The sequence below is a fragment of the Vulpes vulpes genome, chromosome 12 (assembly GCF_048418805.1).
Source record: "Vulpes vulpes isolate BD-2025 chromosome 12, VulVul3, whole genome shotgun sequence".
NCBI lineage: Eukaryota > Metazoa > Chordata > Mammalia > Carnivora > Canidae > Vulpes > Vulpes vulpes.
The window spans coordinates 22,221,470-22,236,180 of NC_132791.1; the positions used below are offsets into that span (position 1 = coordinate 22,221,470).

The 14,711-nt window shown below is 52.1% G+C and overlaps 1 protein-coding gene across 6 annotated transcripts in view; it reads left to right on the top strand.

Annotated features, from left to right (window-relative positions):
• Positions 1-14,711, top strand: part of TLN1 (talin 1) — a 32,817-nt gene that overhangs the window by 487 nt on the left and 17,619 nt on the right. The window contains exons 1-20 of one of the 6 annotated variants that reach the window (XM_072727958.1): positions 102-171; positions 4,248-4,401; positions 5,920-6,082; positions 6,318-6,415; positions 6,676-6,805; positions 6,912-7,064; positions 7,337-7,479; positions 7,586-7,713; positions 8,438-8,498; positions 9,135-9,239; positions 9,616-9,771; positions 10,902-11,003; positions 11,169-11,245; positions 11,492-11,672; positions 12,021-12,134; positions 12,259-12,367; positions 12,597-12,805; positions 12,958-13,056; positions 14,053-14,220; positions 14,401-14,695. In XM_072727958.1, the coding sequence (XP_072584059.1) occupies positions 5,953-6,082; positions 6,318-6,415; positions 6,676-6,805; positions 6,912-7,064; positions 7,337-7,479; positions 7,586-7,713; positions 8,438-8,498; positions 9,135-9,239; positions 9,616-9,771; positions 10,902-11,003; positions 11,169-11,245; positions 11,492-11,672; positions 12,021-12,134; positions 12,259-12,367; positions 12,597-12,805; positions 12,958-13,056; positions 14,053-14,220; positions 14,401-14,695 (2,458 nt within the window). In that variant the 5' untranslated portion in view covers positions 102-171; positions 4,248-4,401; positions 5,920-5,952. Of the gene's footprint in view, positions 1-101; positions 172-4,192; positions 4,402-5,354; positions 5,821-5,919; positions 6,083-6,317; positions 6,416-6,675; positions 6,806-6,911; positions 7,065-7,336; positions 7,480-7,585; positions 7,714-8,437; positions 8,499-9,134; positions 9,240-9,615; positions 9,772-10,901; positions 11,004-11,168; positions 11,246-11,491; positions 11,673-12,020; positions 12,135-12,258; positions 12,368-12,596; positions 12,806-12,957; positions 13,057-13,452; positions 13,504-14,052; positions 14,221-14,400; positions 14,696-14,711 lie in introns of those variants that run through there. The other 5 variants (XM_072727956.1, XM_026013272.2, XM_026013271.2 and 2 more) reach the window with 5 other exon arrangements.

Genomic DNA, 14,711 nt, shown 5'->3' on the forward strand with positions numbered 1-14,711 from the left:
GGAGCCTCAGGGTGGGGCCGCACGGCCAGGACCGGGAAGCGAGCGCGAGGGCGGGTGGCAGCGCGGGTGGCAGCGCGGGTGGCAGGGCGGGCGGGGCCCTTGCGTCCGCTGTTTCGGGTCCTGTTGGAGAGGTCAGCGTCCAGTGTATCTCGGCTTGGGATCGGAAGTTAAGTAGGTCGTTTTAAGGGAGCCAGGCCTTTCCTGGGATCAAGTCCTCTCTGTCTGGAATAAGTTTTGGGGAGGGTGAGGAGTTGGGTGACAGTGAGGCGCAGGGCGGGGATCGGCTTTGAGGTTAGCTGATAGTATGTGGGTAGGAAAGCTGGGGGTGAGTTTGGGAATTAGGTAGAGTTGGGTTTAGGAGTTAAGGTTAGCTTATGAAGTTAAAAACCGGAGTTGACATTTAGAGTTACCAGTGTGAGTCGGGTCCGTTTTATGTAGGTAGAGTTTGGATTAGGTCATTATTCTGTTTCTGGCCAACGTAAGTCAAAGTTAGGGTTCAGGGCCGAGTTAAGGGTCAACACAGGATTTAAATTAGAAGTCCAGTTTTTTAGGGATTAGAGAACATTAGCATGGAACTAGGGATAAATCGCGAAGGGATGGATCAGAAGTCAAGTGAGACAACAGTTTTAGGCTTAGAGATCAACATTTAGAGTTAAGGTCAGGAAATTCGTTCCTAGAGGTAAAAAGTAGATCAATATTAGGGATCAAGGATTGGGGACGGGAGTCTGCCAGGAAAGGGATGAATGTCAAAGCCAGTGTTGGGAAACAGGAACCAAATTAGGGTCAGGGTTAATATTAGGGATTAGGTTTAGTTTTATGGGGGTTATGGCTGAAGTTAGGGTAGCTGACCTTGGATAGATTGAATTTAAGAGATTGGCAGTAGGTAGGTGCTCTCGTTTTGCAGGAAGGTCTCATTCCTATGTAGTTTCAGAGGTTCTCTAGCCCAGAGATAGGATCAACTCATTTCAGGTTAGGGATCTGGGCTTCAACTAGAATTGCAGGTATCTGGGATTCTAGCCTCTTTATTTCTGTTCTCTAAATCCAGTGTTCTTGCTGTGGTCACCAGGGTTGAAGGGCAAGGGTTTATGGACTATGTTGTTTACAAGAGAGGTGTATAAGGCCTAGTCATAAGTGGGGGGACTACTTAGAGGGGACTGTGATTAAGGGGAGGCTGACCACAGATACGCTGTTGCCATGGGAGAAAGAAATGACTGAATTCTCTGAAGGTTCAGCCCCATGCCTCCCAGTCCCTTCCTTCTCTAGTTATTAAGTCCTCTTTCCAGCTCTGCTCCCTGGCCCTGCAGTTCATGCCCTCCCCGTACATCCCCTTCCTGCAAGCAAGGTCCTGCATACAGAATTCTCCCCTCACCTCTAACTCTCCCATATTGTTCTCTTACCACCAGTTCCCAGCTACAGTTCTGCCTCCCTTCCTACCCCTGAATCTGCACACCCTACCATAGTTTGCCCTCTCCCAAATTTGAGCTTTCCCATCATCTTAAAGTGCTTTCCCACATTTTCCCCCACTCACCCACCTGCATACCTCCCGGTCATCTGCTGAATACCCCATGCCAGCCCAACATAACGGTCAAGTACCCCTAGGCCCTGCTATATGCCAGCCCCTGGCTCTAAGCCTCCTTAATTTCTTGGTCCAGTTGTAGATCCCCTTCCCCCACCCCCCAAACAGAAAAGAGGAAATGAGACCCAAAGAGGAAACTGGGTCTTGCTGATCCCACGCCCAGCCAGGCCACTGACCACACCTCCCATTTCACTCCCAGCCTGACCCTGCCGCTGACCACAGCACTATCCCCTCCCCAGTAAGACCCAGCCACCCCCACCAACTCCGGCTTTGCTTATACACTGCCAGTGTCCCTTCACTCTCCATCCCAGCCTATTTAGTCACTGACCACTGCCCCATCTCATCTCAGCCTCCTGAAACCTATTCTAACCTCTGACCTCACTCTGTCATTCTGACTTATAATTATTTCCCTATCCTGATCCAGTGGCTGATCATATATGTATTTTTCCTACCACCATCTTCTCCAGCCTTTCTCTACACCTTGGCAGACTAGATACGGTCACTAACCTCATCACTTTTGCCCCTACCTGGTGTTAACCAATCACATCCCCATCTTCTGTGCCCCGGAGCCTCATCTTCATATACCCAGCTCAACCCAATCCTTTCCTTGCCCCCTTCCCAATTCCTTACCTAAACTCAAGCCACTCTGGCCACCAAGTGGCTACTGATGACAGGCTGTGGGACTCCACTCTGACTTTGGCCCTGGTCCCTGAAGGTTGACAGGACAGTCATCAGGTCCTGAGAGTTTGACCTCTTGAAACTACAAATAAGTGACATCCTCCTCTCTGTCATCATTTCTCACTTGGGCTAATGCAGTGTCTTTCTGACCAACCTCCAAGGTAACTGCCAGCATGATTTTCCAAAATCCAGTTCTGGTCATGCCCCTTTTCTGCTTAAAGCCTCCGTTGGCCTGCTGTTGCCCTGCTGTTGCCCTCCAGTAGGTAAAATACTCCTTCCTCTCTACTCCTCCCCTGCCTTTCCACCCTAACCCTGACTTCCCCATCACTGCTCCCTTGCAGGTACCATGCGCTTCAAAACCAGCCTGCCTACTCACTTCCCCCAATGCTCCTCCGTGATTTCCTGCTCCTCCACCTTTGCTTATGCTCTTCTCTCTGCCTGGAATGATACCCCTGACTCACCTCCTACTGGGATAGTGGAGACAACTTGGGCTTTGGAATCAGAGAGACATGGGTTCCAATCCTGGCTTCACAACTTATTAGCTGTATGACTTTGGAGAAGATCCTTGAATGAGTATTTAACATCTTTGCACCTCAGTTTCTTAATCTGTAAAAATGGAAATAATCATACCTGATTGCCGGGTTATTGTAAAGGTTAAATGAAATTACATATACAAAGAAATTGACATAATCATCAATTAAAGGTAGTTCCTTATGATTTTTTTTTTATTATCTTTATTTTAAACCCTAACTTCAAATGACACTTTTCACAGACATTTTTTTTGGTACCTCTTCCCTAACCTAAAGGGATCTCTCCCCTGAACACGCACCTCTTGACTCTTACCACATCCTGCCCTGTGTTAAAATTCTGTATTTAGCTTATCCACTCAACTAACTGGGAAACACCCCCCACCCCCAACGAAAGCGAAGGCTAGGGCTTGCTCTTCTTGCTTCCCAGTCACTGGGAGTTTGGCTCAGGGCTTTTTTCACAACAGACCCTCAGAAATGCTTGTTGGGTAAATGGAGAGAGAATGTCTATGTAAAGGGAGGAGAGATGTTGGGGCAAGTTGCTCTCTTACCAATAGAGGTGTGTGTGTTTGTGGGGAAGCTGTGTGCGTGGGATGGGGTCTTTACAGGAAGATAATGTGGTTGTGATGGGGTCTGTGTAGGGACTGCATGTTTGAGATAATGTATATGTGGAGACAGTTTAAGTAGCTTTGTGGGAAAGAGCTCTGTGCATAAACCAGGGTGCAGATGGGGAAAATGAATATGCATAGATCGGTGTAGGTGGTGAGGGGCTGTGTTGAGAGAGATCAAGTCCAGCCCTTCAGCTGCCCAGTCCAGCCTTAAATGAGCCTCCAGCAGCCCAAGGCCGGATATGTCATTCTCACCCACAACCCCCCCCCCACCCCTCCTCCCCGTGGTTGCCGACTCAGAGGCCAAATTTGGTAACAGACTGAGTGTTACTCCCCCAACCCTCATACATTCTGACTTTGTCTTCAGCTTTCTCTCTCCCTTGTCCCTTTCCATAGCTCCCTGTCTTTCTTCAGCTCCCTTTGTGGGGCTCTGCTCTGACTCTATTCTCCATGTACCCCAAATTCTTTACCCCCAGTATACTTACATTCCATTCCTTGCTGGGATTTGACCTCTTGTCCTCCACCCCCACCCCACCCCCAATTGCCCAACTCCTCTGGAATGCATCTCAGGAATGTCTTGAGGGAGGAGGAGTTCCCTGGGAGGGGGATATGGTGGGGGGGGGGCATTGTTGTTGTTTCATAAAACGTGATAGAAAAGGGAGCAAAGTTTTCAGGCCAGAGCAGGAACTGGATAGCTTCTCCCCATACTTCCAAGGGCCTCGTTCTTTGCCCTCATTACCCTCAGTTAACTTCTCCATTCCCTTTCCTCCCTCACCATCTTGTCACTCTGTGGGTATCCACTCAGAACCAGCCTGGGAGGGTAGGCATGACTCATCTCTCTTATCGGGGTCTCACCAGAGGTTTCCGTGCTTGAAGAAGGGGGTGTCCATATGTCCGGAGGAAATGGGGGAGGCTTTCAGCTTAGAGTGGAGGATCCTTTCAGTGCTGCCCTCAACATCTCTGACTCCTCCACTTCGCTGACCTTCCAGCCCTCCAGCAGCCTCACAGCCAGGTCTGTCAAGCTACTGGGAGAGGTGACCGAGAAATGGGGAGGTGGGCAGAGAGCTGGGGAGACTGGAAGAGTCCTCATTTGTTTGGAAATAAGAGAGCGAACCATGGTTTCTTGGGAGACTCTGGACTGTTTCTAAGGTCAGAAGCAGTCTAGCGCATCCCTGACCCATACCTCTCCCACACAGGCCCGCCTCCTGTCTCTGGATTTTCAGTCTCCTCCACCTCCCCCTTCCTAACCTCTTCACCCTCCAAAAACCTATCCCTTCCCAACTTCCCTGGCTCTCAGCCAGCCCCTGTACCCCATACCCCAGCACCCCCACCTGTTCCAGCCTACCCCTGGTCCTGCGTTCCCCCCTTGGGGCTGGCAGCCTACCGGGAGGGGGTGGGTGGCCCAGGTTTGTTCATTCTCTTAGTTGAAAGGAACCAATCTCTGTACCAAACTGGGTCACATCATCAGCTGCCAGGCAGACTTGTCCTCTCATGCCCTGGGTGCCATCTGCCACCTGCCAGGAAGGGCGCCTCCAGCCTACTGAGAGGTGGTGCCAAGGAGGCACAGGGAGGTCAGGGCGTGGTGGATATCTTGAGCTGCACTGAAAACACCAGCAAGTGAGACAGCGGGACAGACTTGAGAAGGACTTACTGAAGATGGGAGAACTTGCGAGGAATTGTCGTGAGGGCAGGCTGGGTATTCGCTTGGTGACTTGGAGCAAGGACCAGGTTAGAGGGACTGGGCTCTTCATCTGACCTGCCTTGAAACTCCCCCACCTACCCCACCATGGTCTCTGATATCCATTCTGCAAAACTGAAGAGCTGAGATCCCTCTGGATTAGAGAATCATCATTCTAGCTTGACTGCCAGGGGAGCCAAATATGGGGCCAGGCTCCTTGGGAAGGCCCCTCCCTCTCTAGTTAGAGGAAAGCAGGGGGCGAGAGTAGGCTGTTTGGTCTCCCTGCTAGGCTAGCTAGAGTCAGTGTTTGCAGGCTTCATTTGCAGGCTTCAGGATCTCTTGGGAATTACCTAATATAACGTCTTCATTTTGCAGAGAAGGAGGCTAAAGCTGTCAGAGGGAAGGTCACATGATGAGTCAGGGCAGAGCTCTGAAAATCCCAGACAGGAAAAAGCAAGACCTAGTAAGAGACAAAAAGAGAAAAAGACTGAACCAAGAAAAAATGAAAACAAGGCTGAGACAGGACTAGAAAAGGAGCAGGGTAAGGGGCGAGAGAGAGAGAGAGAGACACTTGGCAGAAAGAAGGGAGGCACACATTCTAGTGGTAGGGACAGAATGGTGTCCTCAGGGAACACTGCATTGCAGACCAGACTCCTTCACATATCTTAGGTGGTTAGGATTGGTTCTTTAGGTGTACATAATCTTCACTCTTTAAAATTCTGAAATAAAACAACTACGTTACTATTTGCTCTGGTAAGTCCCTCTCAAAAACACCTCTCCCTGGGGCTCCATCTTGGGGACCTCCTCTCCTCTACTGAGGATATGTTTTAATGCCCTGACCCCACGGGCCAGGTATAGCCAGGCTGGAGAAGAGAAGCTGCCACCATGGTTGCACTTTCGCTGAAGATCAGCATTGGGAATGTGGTGAAGACGATGCAGTTTGAGCCATCCACCATGGTGTATGATGCCTGTCGCATCATTCGTGAGCGCATCCCAGAGGCCCTGGCTGGCCCCCGTAAGTCTGAGTACCCCGGTGGCAGGTGGGGGAAACTCCCTTGTTCCCAGGCTCTTGGCTTTAAGGGATGACCCCGTTGTCCCTCAAGGCTACACATCCCTCAGGCCTGTGCTCCATGGTTCCCTCTCTCCCCTTTAGGCCCTCAGGCCCTGGGGAAATAGTAAGGGGCAACAGTGCAGCTGTTCAGCCACACTGGGGTCCTCGTGAGTCTGAGGGAATCCAACCTCTCTTTCAGCCAGCGACTTTGGACTATTCCTGTCAGATGATGACCCCAAAAAAGGTATATGGCTGGAGGCCGGGAAAGCTTTGGATTACTACATGCTCCGCAATGGGGTGAGTATCACTTCAGCAAGGGCCGGCAACATTCTCTTCCATCAGCATCCCTGACTTCACCTCCTGTTTTCAGTACCTATACCTGTTGTCTCTGACCCTCTCCAGGCTTTTTTATCACAGGCAATCAAATTACCCTGCTTTTGAGTGAGCCACCACAGTCTTGCTTTTAGTCACCTACCTTCCCCCCCGTCTGGCTGTGGAAAAAGGAAGTAGTACCTCCAGCTTCAAGTGGGCCCCTCCTCCTATTCCTGCCCCAACAGGACACCATGGAGTACAGGAAGAAACAGAGGCCCCTGAAAATCCGTATGCTCGATGGAACTGTGAAGACTATCATGGTGGATGACTCTAAGACTGTCACCGACATGCTCATGACCATCTGTGCCCGCATTGGTAAGGGGTCTCGGTGGGGCAGAGGGCTCAAGAATGGAGGCTTCAGCTCTACCAAAAAACAAGGATGCCATGCCCAGGATGCTACCAACCCCTCGCCCTCCCCCAGGCATCACCAACCATGATGAATATTCCCTGGTTCGAGAGCTGATGGAAGAGAAAAAGGAGGAGGTAACAGGAACCTTACGAAAAGATAAGACACTGCTGCGAGATGAAAAGAAGATGGAGAAACTAAAGCAGAAGTTGCACACAGATGATGAGTGTAAGCAGAAAGAGAAAAAAGAGGGCCCTGGAAATGGTTGGGGGAAAGGGGTGGGGGTGGGGGCAACTGTTGATTGGTTAGTTATTGAATACCTGCTTTTGCAAGACACTGTTTTAGACACAGGATGCATGAGTAATAAAATAAAGTCCTACACTCACAGAACTTATCGGTAAGAGAAGGTAGGAGATAAAGAACAAACAAACAAAAAGCCAGAGACCAGACACCACAGGCACCCTAGGGGCTTGGCACTGAGGGGACTCTGTGTGTCCTAGTGAACTGGCTGGACCATGGCCGCACGCTGAGGGAACAGGGGGTGGAGGAACATGAGACACTTCTGCTGCGGAGGAAGTTCTTCTACTCAGACCAGAATGTGGACTCCCGGGACCCTGTACAGCTGAACCTCCTTTATGTGCAGGTGTGGAGAGGATTTGCCTGGGCTAAGGGAGGTAGGGAGGGGGGCAGAGGCACTGCGAGCGGCATCCCACACCCACACACAACACTTGCTGCCATGTGTCCTCCAGGCACGAGATGACATCCTCAATGGCTCCCACCCTGTCTCCTTCGACAAGGCCTGTGAGTTTGCTGGCTTCCAATGCCAGATCCAGTTTGGGCCCCACAATGAGCAGAAGCACAAGGCTGGCTTCCTCGAGTGAGTGACCTGCATCCCTGTTAGGGCCCAGGACTTACTGCCGTTGCAACCTCAACAGTCCTGCCCACCCCCACCCCCACCAGGCCTTCTCTCTCTGTTTCCTCTTCCGATGCACCCAGAGTTTGACCCACATGGGTACCGTTTTTGCTGCCGTCAGCTATATATCTCCTCACTGGTCCCATGTGGAGTATGAATGTAGTCCAGAATCTCTGCCTCTATCGCGTACCTCTCAAGCAAGCATGGAACTTTTTTGAGCTTCTCTGAAGAATTTCACTGCAGTAGCCACAGGAAAACAGTACATTTCTCCTCCCAGGGAACACAGACTTAGAAAGCTTCACAAGTCTCATCCACTGATACTCCTCAGAATGTGTAGAGTTCAGCGTGGCTTGCTTAGCTTTCTATGTGCATGGTCATCCTCCTACTGAGCTCCTTCTCCTCCTGGTTTCCTGTGGTAGTGCTCTAGACCCTCTTTCCCTCAGGGACAGCCTGCAACTCAGGTTCCCTCAGTCCCTTCCCCTGTAGGGAGAGACACAGGCTGTACTCAAGAGCTAATGCTAGATCGTCTCGATTTCACGGATAATCCAGACTCTGTTCCCTCGAGCCTTTCTTCTCCCCAAAGATAACACTGTCCTAGACATTTCCTCATGCCCCCAGGCCCACAGTCCATGACCTACATATCCCTGATGCTGTCCACTCCGTACTGACCCTCCCTTTTCTGGTGTAGCCTGAAGGACTTCCTGCCCAAGGAGTATGTGAAGCAGAAGGGAGAGCGTAAGATCTTCCAGGTGAATGGGGGTAGGGGAAAGTGTTTGGGATGCCTTGGGAGCTTTGCTACTTAATCCTACTGACTGAATGGACCCCTGCCCCTTCCTTATCTCCTTCCACCCCGCTTCCACCCATCAAACTCTTCTCCCACCTCTCCTGTGCCAAGAAAGCAGAAGACCTGGACTTTTCGTTTCAGCTCCATCACTGCATTTGCTGTGGAATTCAATTCAATGTTCTTGTTTTCTTTTCTTTGCCTCTAACTCGGGATGACAGTGCCTGCCCTGGGTGGGATTGATAGGAGAATCAAATGAGACAGTATGCCTGAAGTTACTGTGAAAAGTATATCTTTGTACAAATGTAAAGTGTTATCCCCACTTCTTGAGTACTCAGCCCAAAAAGCATTCTATTTGACCTTCTACTTATCTGTTCTTGTCTCCAGAACATCTGCAAGTTGTTTAACTATATTCCTTGAAGTGTCACTTCTGTGTATCCTCTGTCCACCCCATCCTGTCACCCTCTCATTTCTCATACCCTGCACCCTCTCACCTTTCCTGTGTCTCCCACAGTACGTTCCCATTGTGGTTAACGTCGCAACTTGTCTGTGACACCATCCCCCCATGTTTTGCTAAACGTTTTTCCCCATTTCCCACTCTAAGGCACACAAGAACTGTGGGCAGATGAGTGAGATCGAGGCCAAGGTTCGCTACGTGAAGCTAGCCCGTTCCCTCAAGACCTATGGTGTCTCCTTTTTTCTGGTGAAGGTGGGTGACAGACCCTTCTCACTCTGTCCACATTATTCCCATTCTTCCCCTTTCCCCTCAAAGTCTGGCCCTGCCCTTGGTCACATTTTCCATCATCCCTATGAGTCCCATTCTCTACCTTGCTCTGACCTCGTGGAAACGTGTGGGGTTGTCAGCCCTCTCTACTGCTCACTTGGCTGCCGCCCCTGTGCCCTTGCTTTTCCCTAGAAGAGTTTGTGGCTCCCTGCAGACACCACCCCCACCTCAGCGCCCCCACAACCCCTGTTTGGCTCTCCCACACTCCTTAGCACCCCCTGGTGGTCTAGATAGGATCTGCTCATTCACTCCTTGTCTGACCTCTCTGGCCACCATACCAAAGACAACCTCTGCCTCACAGGAAAAGATGAAAGGAAAGAACAAGCTGGTGCCTAGGCTTCTGGGCATCACTAAGGAGTGTGTGATGCGGGTGGACGAGAAGACCAAAGAGGTGATCCAGGAATGGAGCCTCACCAACATCAAACGCTGGGCTGCCTCTCCCAAGAGCTTCACCCTGGTGAGTCCGGGGGCCACAGGGGATAGGGCTTTGGAATTTCCAGTCCAGGGGCAGCTGCACAGGTCTTTCCTATCTCTCAGGATAATGTACTGAGCCCCAGGATAATCATTGAGTGACTCCAGAAAAAAGGAGAACTCTGCAACAGTTGCAAGACCACAGAGGTCAGAGTAGAGGAGAAGCTTTCCTGGAGAGTAGGTGATGTTTAAATGAAGCAGTCTGTAAAATCATCAGGACTGGGCAGCCTGGGTGGCTCAGCGGTTTAGTGCTGCCTTCAGCCCAGGACCTGATCCTGGAGACCTGGGATCGAGTCCCACGTTGGGCTCCCTGCATGGGGCCTGCTTCTCCCTCTGCCTGTGTCTCTGCCTCTCTCTCTCTCTCTCCCTCTGTCTCTCTCATGAATAAATAAATAAAATGTTTTTTTAAATAAATAAATAAAGTCATCAGGACAGGGACACCTGGGTGGCTCAGTGGTTGAGCATCTGCCTTCACATTAGGGCGTGATCCCAGGGTCCTGGGATCAAGTTCCACATCAGACTCCCAACAGAGAGTCTGCTTCTCCCTCTGCCTGTGTCTCTGCCTCTCTCTGTCTCTCACGAATAAATAAATAAGATCTTTAGGAAAAAAAATCATCAGGACAGAACCATCACCAGCGAACTGGGCTTGTAGGAAACTTGAGAGAGAAAAAAAAGGTGATAGAGAGAAAAGTAATTCTCAGCAGCAGCTATGTAGTAGTTTTCCCCCTGGCTTTATATTTTGGTGTGCTGGATGGTTAACTGATACCACCTTGATGAAGTACCCCCATGAGGGGATGAGAGTTTAGTAAAGGCTATTTTTCCATTCTAGGTACTAGGACTAACCCTCAGTTACAAGTCATTCAATGATAAATACTTGTGTCTTCCCAACTTTATTATCAGGACGAAAGAAAAGAGATTTTCTGGATGGCATGTGTTTGATACTATGTAGCACAAAGACTGCTCCTCATAAATAAAATGTTGCCCTCCAGGGAGGCAAAGAAAGAAAGCGGAAATCAAAGAAGGGCAGGATTCCCCCCCAGAGCTGCCCACATTCCACCCTCTTCTATCCTGGGTAGATGCCAGCTGTCTCACCAAGCCCCTACCTTGTCACCCTAGGACTTCGGGGACTACCAAGATGGCTACTACTCAGTACAGACGACAGAAGGGGAGCAGATCGCACAGCTCATCGCAGGCTACATCGATATCATCCTTAAGAAGGTGCCACCCCAGCCTTCTGCTCAGTCTTCCCTTACCTTCTGCCCAAGCCAGTCCTTTCAAAGTGAGGGGGACCCAGATTCTGGAAGAAGGCGGACCAGGGGAAGATGAGGCTGCCTTTTCCTCCCTTTCTCTTTTTTAATTGTTGTTCCTTTTCCCTTCCTACAGAAAAAAAGCAAGGATCATTTTGGGCTGGAGGGAGACGAGGAGTCTACTATGCTGGAGGACTCAGTTTCCCCCAAAAAGTATGAAGGGAACTGGGCTGATCCCATCTATCGGGGCAGGGAAGGCAGGGAGACTCTAGTGACTACTGACGGGGCGGGGGCAGGGGTGGGGGGGAATCCCTAGGATGGTTCTTTAACCAGTTGCAGGCTATATCATGACATCTCACGCACCCCCTAGACCACAGGACCTGCAAAGGTGGTAGAGCTGGGTGGGAGGGGGGTGAGAGCACAGATTCCTGAGTGCTGCCCAGCATGTCCCCTCTCTAGGTCGACAGTCCTCCAGCAGCAGTATAACCGGGTGGGGAAGGTGGAGCACGGCTCTGTGGCCCTGCCTGCTATCATGCGCTCTGGAGCCTCCGGTCCTGAGAATTTCCAGATGGGCAGCATGCCACCAGCCCAGCAGCAGATTACCAGTGGCCAGATGCACCGAGGACACATGCCCCCTTTGGTAAGAGTGCATCCGCTGCCACCATGGTACCAGCTGGACCCAGGCAGGAGCTAGGCAGTCTTTTCCTACGTCCCTATTTTTTTTTTAAGATTTATTTAAAAAAACAGAGAGAGAGAGAGAGGCAGAGACACAGGCAGAGGGAGAAGCAGGCTCCATGCCGGGAGCCCGATGCAGGATTCGATCCCGGGACTCCAGGATCGCGCCCTGGGCCAAAGGCAGGCGCCAAACAGCTGAGCCACCCAGGGATCCCCTTAAGTCCCTATTTGTATTCCTGTCTCCAGCCTAAAGTTCTCCTATACCTTCTCTTGCCTCTAAACGCTCCCTGTTTCTCCTCCCCTCGTCATATAGACGTCAGCCCAGCAGGCACTCACTGGGACCATTAACTCCAGCATGCAGGCTGTGCAGGCTGCCCAGGCCACTCTGGATGACTTTGACACTCTGCCCCCTCTGGGCCAGGATGCTGTGAGTATGGGAAGGAGGAAAGGCCAGTGGTGCTGGGACTCTCTGGAGGGATTGGAGTTAACCAAACCAGAGCAGATCCTGAGCTTTGCCTCTCTCCCTCTATCACTGTCTGTCTCTCTCTCAGGCCTCTAAGGCCTGGCGTAAGAACAAGATGGATGAATCAAAGCACGAGATCCACTCCCAGGTAGATGCCATCACAGCCGGTACTGCCTCTGTGGTGAACCTGACGGCGGGTAAGCCGGATGCCAAGTTCTCTGTATGGTGGGACGGGGCAGGAGGAGCGTGTGCAAGCACAAGTGTGACTGGCTCTGGGTGGGACTGCACCTTGACTCATAGAAGAGACTGCCTATACGTCTCTCTCAGGATGTGCATGTGACTAACACCTATGACTGGGCGCCTTCCCTGCCCATCGGCTGGCCTGCCCACCTCTGACACATGCTCCTCTTCCTCCTCTGCCCCCAGGAGACCCTGCGGAGACAGACTATACAGCCGTGGGCTGTGCGGTCACTACCATCTCCTCCAACCTCACGGAGATGTCCCGAGGAGTGAAGCTGCTGGCCGCCTTGCTGGAGGATGAAGGGGGCAGTGGCCGGCCCCTGCTGCAGGCCGCCAAGGGCCTTGCTGGGGCGGTGTCAGAGCTGCTGCGCAGCGCCCAGCCAGCCAGCGCTGAGGTCGGGGGTCGTGGGCTGGCACCAGGGAGGAGAGCCCAAAGAAGGGGGCAGGCCAGGCTACAGGGTGGAAGTATGGGACCTATGGGCCAGGAGGACCCATGGGCATGTGGGCAGGAATTAGGCAGCTTCTGACTGGTGTCCACTCTCCACAGCCCCGTCAGAACCTGCTGCAAGCAGCTGGGAACGTGGGCCAGGCCAGTGGGGAGCTGTTGCAGCAAATTGGGGAAAGTGATACTGACCCCCACTTCCAGGTTAGTGATCTACCCAGACCCTGGAACATAAGCTTCTTGGAGCTAACCTCTGACCCTGAATCTAGCTCCTGATCCTGTTACTACAAATTGACTCGTCAGAGCCAATCTGAACTTCTGTTTGCAGGGGATAACACTGGGAACCTCCAGTCCCTTTTTGGGGGATGAGAATTCAGAATCCCTGAGTCCAAACCAAATCTACTAGTTCACCCTTGGCTGATTGATATATTGTAGCCTCCTGTCATCTTTTCCTTATCTTCCCTATATATAGCCCTTATCACAACTTGACATCTTGAAGCCCCCTCCCTGCCACCCCAAGGACACTGTTCCTCTAGCTCCCCCTTCCCCACCCCATGCCAGTTTCCTCACCTGACTTGTCATCCTGGATTTCCCATGCAGATATGTGCACCCAGAGGGGCTGGGGTTCGATCTGCCCCCGATTCCCCCACGGTAACGGCCTCTGGCCTGGGCCTTCCTAGCTTTGTCCTCTCTGAGCCGCATACACTCGCTCTGCACCTCTCCCCCGAGCCCCCTAGGGGGAACAGAATGTGATGGGAGACTGGAGGCATATCACAGGCAGGGCTGGGGAAAATGGGATCAGGGAGGGTTGTACGGGGTCTTGTACTCCAGGGTGACTCCAAACCACAATTAAGAAGAAATGGAGGAGGGAAGCTAGGAGTGGGAGGGACCCCAAGAGGCGCCTCTCTCCATCCTACTGTAATAGTGCTGCCTGTCCCTCCCCATCGCCGTCCGAGTGTATCCGCCTCATGCATTTCTCCCTTTGGTGTAGGCTCTGTTTCTCTTGGTGTGGGTTTGTTCCTTGGTGGGGGTCTGTCTCACTGGGCGCTCGAGGAAGGGGCTTGGGTTGGCTTCTGGTGGCTTCTGCATACACTGTCCTATGATTGGAGTCGGGGAAGAATGAAACAGCTTATGCCTCTGAGAAGGGTCCATAGACCCCAAGCCCATCCTTGGGCCCTGCTGACAGCTGTTCCCTCACAGGATGTACTAATGCAGCTGGCTAAGGCCGTGGCAAGTGCTGCAGCTGCCTTGGTCCTCAAGGCCAAGAGCGTGGCCCAGCGGACAGAGGATTCGGGGCTTCAGAGCCAGGTCATTGCCGCAGCAACACAGTGCGCCTTATCCACCTCCCAGCTGGTGGCCTGCACCAAGGTGAGCCCCAGGGCTTGTGCTGGCTCACACCAAGGGGTGATGGTGCTATGCCCAAGAACCTCTCATTTCACCTCTTTGGCTCATCCTTACCTATCCCAGGGACTGTTGCAAAAGCCACAGACACCTCCTACTGCCCAACTCCTTTCCATGGCCTTCATCTCTGACACTGTTTGCCTGCAGGTGGTGGCACCTACAATCAGCTCACCTGTCTGCCAGGAGCAGCTGGTGGAGGCCGGACGCCTGGTGGCCAAAGCCGTGGAAGGCTGTGTGTCTGCCTCCCAGGCAGCCACAGAGGATGGGCAGCTGCTGCGGGGGGTAGGAGCAGCGGCCACAGCTGTCACCCAGGCCCTGAATGAGCTGCTGCAGCATGTTAAGGCCCACGCCACCGGGGCCGGGCCTGCTGGCCGTTACGACCAGGCCACGGACACCATCCTCACTGTCACCGAGAACATCTTCAGTTCTATGGGCGATGCTGGTAAGAATACCACTCC